This window comes from Cebus imitator, unplaced genomic scaffold (assembly GCF_001604975.1).
Source record: "Cebus imitator isolate Cc_AM_T3 unplaced genomic scaffold, Cebus_imitator-1.0 Scaffold53, whole genome shotgun sequence".
Taxonomy (NCBI): domain Eukaryota; kingdom Metazoa; phylum Chordata; class Mammalia; order Primates; family Cebidae; genus Cebus; species Cebus imitator.
In genome coordinates, this window is record NW_016107368.1 from 4,930,991 (window position 1) to 4,935,834 (window position 4,844).

A 4,844-nucleotide genomic window follows, 5' to 3' on the forward strand; every position below is an offset into this window, starting at 1 on the left:
CACCCAGCCTTTTTTTTTTTTTTTTGAGACTGGATCTTGCTCTAGCACCCAGGCTGGAATGCAGTGGCGTGATCTCAGCTCACTGCAACCTCTACCTCCTGGGTGCAAGCCATCCTCCCAGATAGCTGGGGACCACAGGTGCATGCCACCCTGACCAGCTATAATTTTTTACTTTTTAAATTTTATTTCTGAGTTGCCCAGGCTGGAGAGTGCAGTGGCACAGTCTCAGCTCACAGCAACCTCCACCTTCCAGGTTCAGGTGAGTCTCCTGCCTCAGCCTTCCAAGTAGCTGGGATTACAGGTGCCCACCACTATGCCTGGCTAATCTGTGTACTTTTTAGTAGAGACGGAGTTTCACCATGTTGACCAAGCTGGTCTGGAACTTCTGACCTTTAGTGATCTGCCCACCTTGGCTTCCCAAAGTGCTGGGATTACAGGTGTGAGCCACCACTCCCAGCCATATATATATATATATATATATTTTTAGAGATAGGGTCTCGCTATGTTGCCCAGGCTGATCTTGAACTCCTTGGCTCAAGTGATTTTCCTGCCTCAGCGTCCCAAAGCGTTAGGTTTACTGGAATGAACCACTGTGCCCAGCTTGGTGTATGCTTTTATTTAAATTGTTCCATAGCTCTGTGTGGTTTGTTTCCTTTAATTAAATCTCAAATTTACAAGAGTCCAGACAGGCTGGCCAGCCCAGCAGGGACCCAGACAGTTATGTGCATTGATGTCTCAGCGGCCCAGGATTCCATTGGGGGCTTCATGAGAAAATCAGAATGCACAGACGCCCTCGAAGAACTGTGTCGGTCTGAGATAAACCGAGAAGGTTGCCTTGGAAGCTTGGGGTAGAGGTAGGAACAGCTGGCTCTCTGGCCAAAGCGTTTGGCCTTTCCACAGAAGCAAGAAACCAAACCACAGGAAGGCTGCTCCAAGTCTGGGCTCAGAATTTCCTATCAATGAGTGCAGCAGGCCAGGGAGAGGCGAAAGGGAGTAGAGAGGACTGTGGCAAAAGGGAGGGGGGCGGCCGCCGCACAGCTTCACCAGGGGTCAGCGCAGGCTCGGGCGGGTTTGCAAGAGAATCTCCAAATCCAGACGGGTGTGTGCGATCTCCTTGTTTTAAATGCTGGCAAATTCCAAATGTCTCAAATACTGGATGGAGCCAGCTACACCTACCTTCTCACTGAGTAAGGTCCACGGGCCCCTTTCGCAACCTCTGCCTTCCACAGGCAAGCTTCTGCAAAGCAGTCATGGGACCTCGTTTCCCCTCCCCCACAGGCACCCAAAATAACCTTCTCGACCTGGGGCAGCATTTTGCAACCTTCGAGAACCCATGCCCCCTTCTGACAAACAAAAATGGCAAATAGACTCCCCCACACCCTGCCTTCATGTCCCGAGCTGAAATCACCACATCTCGTAGGTGGTACCAGAAGCCAAGATGGGCCGAGCTTTGCTTTCTTGGGTCTGGCTTATAAAAGCAACATGGCTGGCTGGCTAGTTGCTGATTCTCCAGACGTGAAATCACGATTTTACAATGTGCACACTTGGGGAGGCCGAGGTAGGTAGATCGCTTGAGCCCAGGAGTTTGAGACCACCCCGGGCAACATAACTGTTGTCTCTACAACAGTTAGAAAAATGAGCCGGGTGTGGTGGTGCACACCTGTGGTCCCAGCTACTTGGGGCAGAGGTGGAAGGATCACTTGAGCTCAGGAGTTCGAGGCTGCAGCGAGCCAAGATCGCACCCCTGCACTCCAGCCTGGGCGAGACAGCAAGACTGTCTCAAAACAATAAATAAATAAAATGTGCACACATCTTAGGTGGGTTCCCCCTCACCCCTGGGTAGGGGGCATCCTCTGCCCCCTCCCACGTGGCAGTCCCTGGATTGGAGCAGTTTCCCCTCCCCACCCAGGAGAGAGGTCTCTGGCCTCATCAAGGCATCCTGGCTGAACATGCCAGCATTTGTTAGCACTTTTTGAGATGGAGTTTGGCTCTTGTCTCTCAGGCTGGAGTGCAATGGTGTGATCTCGGCTCACTGCAACCTTTGCCTCCTGGGTTCAGCGATGTTTCTGCCTCAGCCTCCCGAGTAGCTGGGATCACAGGCGCCCACCACCATACCCGGCTAATGTTTGTATTTTTAGTAGAGACAAGGTTTCTCCATGTTGGTCAGCCTCGTCTCGAACTGCCAACCTCAGGTGACCCACCCGCCTCGGCCTCCCAAAGTGCTGGGATTATAGGCATGACCTACCGTACGTGGCCCAATTCCCCCCCTCCTTTTTTCTTTTGTGCTGTGACTCAGATCCAATCCCCCTTTTTTAAGGACACCAGTCAGTGAATTGGGGTGGCCCTACTCCAAGATGTTGTCATCTGAACTCATTCCAGACATAGTGACCCTCTTTCCAAATCAGACCATCTTCTGAGGTCCCGGGGTTAGGACGTGAATTTATGGATTCTAGGGGGCCACGGCTTGCCCCCAACACGCCTTCCCCCAGTTCGCCACGTGAACTCCCAGTCCGTGGGCGAGGGATGAAAACCCCAGGCAACGTCATCAAGTGGGAAGCAGCAGCTTTTGGCTTACATCAAGTGACCCCTGGGTGGGCACGGCCCAGGAAATACAAGCAGAAGTGGAAGGCAGGCCCTGCGAGGCAGTGGTCCGCAGAGTAGGGCCGAGAATTCCTCTCCCCATTGGGCGGGGGCCAGGAGGAGAGGTGACATCAGCGTTTGAAACTGCTGCTACAGATGGCTCCACGTCTTCTCAAAGGGGACAGGTCACTCACCTGTCTAGGGGAGTCTGGCCGGAATCAGACTGGGAGAAAAGAGGTGGGGAAAAAAATCCACAAAGCCCACCTGCACCCCACGTCCCGCAGAGGAGCCCCGGCAGGCGTGAGGGGCGCGGTCGGGCGGTCCCTGGGGGGCTCAGAGGCTGCCCTCGTCCAGCATCTTGCCCAGGCCCTCGCAGATCCTGCGCAGGTGGGAGCGGTAGGGCTCGGCGGGGCCGTACAGCGCAGCCAGGAAGTCGCAGTCGGCCAGGTGGCCGAAGACGTGGTTGATGCGGCTGTGGGACTTGGCGGTGAGGTGCGGGCCCACAGCCTGGTGCAGCAGGTCACGGCACTCAAGCAGCCCGGCGGCCAGCACTCGCCGGTCGAAGGTGAAGTCCACCTGGTGGAAGCTGACGGCCGTCATGGCCAGGCAGCGTGCCCGGTGGCGGAAGCGCCGCAGCAGCGCCAGTTCCTCCCCGCCCAGCTGGTCCCCGCGCAGCAGCAGCCCCAGCTTCAGGGCCACCTTCACCAGGTTCTTGAGCATCTTCTGGGCCTCTTTGCGGCTGCGCGTGAACTCCTTGGTGGCTTGGTACAACTCATCCAGAACCTCGCTGCTGGTGTCATCCACCAGCACAGCCACCACTGCCTTGGACGCCATCTTACTCAGGAGCTTCTTCTGCGCCTGCAGCGCCAGGCTCTTGGTGCTGAAGCTGTCCATGGCCTGCGGGAGACACAGACTGGCCATCAGTTTCACAGGCTGCGACACTCACACGGAAGAGGCGAGGACACCACAGACCACAGGAGGCCTACGGAATTCGTTTCTTAATGCAAGTGTCGGCCGGGCGCGGTGGCTCACACCTGTGATCCCAGCACTTTGGGAGGCCGAGGCGGGCGGATCACGAGGTCAGGAGATCGAGACCAGCCTGGCCAACATGGTGAAACCCCGTATCTACTAAAAATGCAAAAATTAGCTGGGTGTGGTGGCACGTGGCTATAATCCCAGCTACTCAAGAGGCTGAGGCAGGAGAATCACTTGAACCTGGGAGGCAGAGGTTGCAGTGAGCTGAGACCGTGCCACTGCATTCCAGCCTGGGCAAAAAGAGCAAGACTCCGTCTCAAAAGACAAGCAAAAAAGAGTTACGCTGGACTCGGTGGTTTATGCCTGTAATCCCAGTGCTCTGGGAGGTTGAGGCAGGGGGATTGCTTGAGCCCAGGAATTCGAGACCAGCCTGGGCAACATAGCAAGACCCTATCTCTACAAAAAAGTCAAAATTTTTTTTTTTATTATTATGGCCAGGAAAGGCCCTTTTGAACTGTGCTATCTGTAGGGCCTGACGCCAGCCCTCAAACCCCCCATACCTCGCTATGAGTTGAGAAGGAGCTCAAGGTGATTATTATGGGGGGTCCCGCTCCACCCCCACTAGGTCCAGCTCAACACTCCCCCCTCACCCCATGGCCCCGTGAGATGGGGTTCCGAGTGAGCCCCGGACCCCGGGCTGTTCAGGGTGGCAGAGCCCCGTTACTATGGCAGTGTCTCCAGCCCCGCTGCCCGCAGAGGGTTTACAGTAGACATGCCCAAGGCCTTCCACCCCGAATGAACCGGGGGGTGATGGGTTCCCAGGGGGACATTTGTGGGGTTTCTGGGAATGGATGGCTCCAGTGATTCCTCTAACAGGGAAACACTGACCTGGACAGCCCCTGTCTAGGCTGGGGCGGGGAGATGGCCCAGGTGAGAGGCTGACCAGCTCTCGGGGCACAGAGACTGGCCTCTGACTGCAGAGCCATCCCCCTGTCCCTGTCTGCCCCACCCTGCAGCCTGCCCCATTTCCCTAGCCCTGGAGCCTCCCCCTCCGCCTACCTCCTTCCTGCCCTCCAGAATTCTTCCTAAATCTTAGAGTAGGGCATAGCCCTTCCCTGCTGGGAACCAACTGACACCTCCCCGAAGCTCCCAGGACCAAGCCTCACATCTTACTTGGAGCCCTGACTCTTCCCTGTGGACCCCTAATACCCTAAGGCCCTGTCTCCTCCTTGGTGCACTCCTATAAATCCCCCAAAGCCCTGGCCCCTAAGCCCCTGCCTCTTCCCTGG

General features: G+C 56.2%; 1 protein-coding gene across 4 annotated transcripts in view; it reads right to left on the bottom strand.

Moving 5' to 3' along the window:
- Positions 1-2,219: 2,219 nt before the first annotated feature.
- Positions 2,220-4,844, bottom strand: part of TNFAIP8L1 (TNF alpha induced protein 8 like 1) — a 14,629-nt gene continuing 12,004 nt past the window's right edge. For all 4 annotated transcript variants that reach the window (XM_037738428.1, XM_017528403.2, XM_017528404.2 and 1 more), the window contains one exon: positions 2,220-3,477. In XM_037738428.1, coding sequence (XP_037594356.1) covers positions 2,914-3,474 — 561 coding nt within the window. In that variant the 5' untranslated portion in view covers positions 3,475-3,477 and the 3' untranslated portion in view covers positions 2,220-2,913. The remainder of the gene's footprint in view (positions 3,478-4,844) is intronic.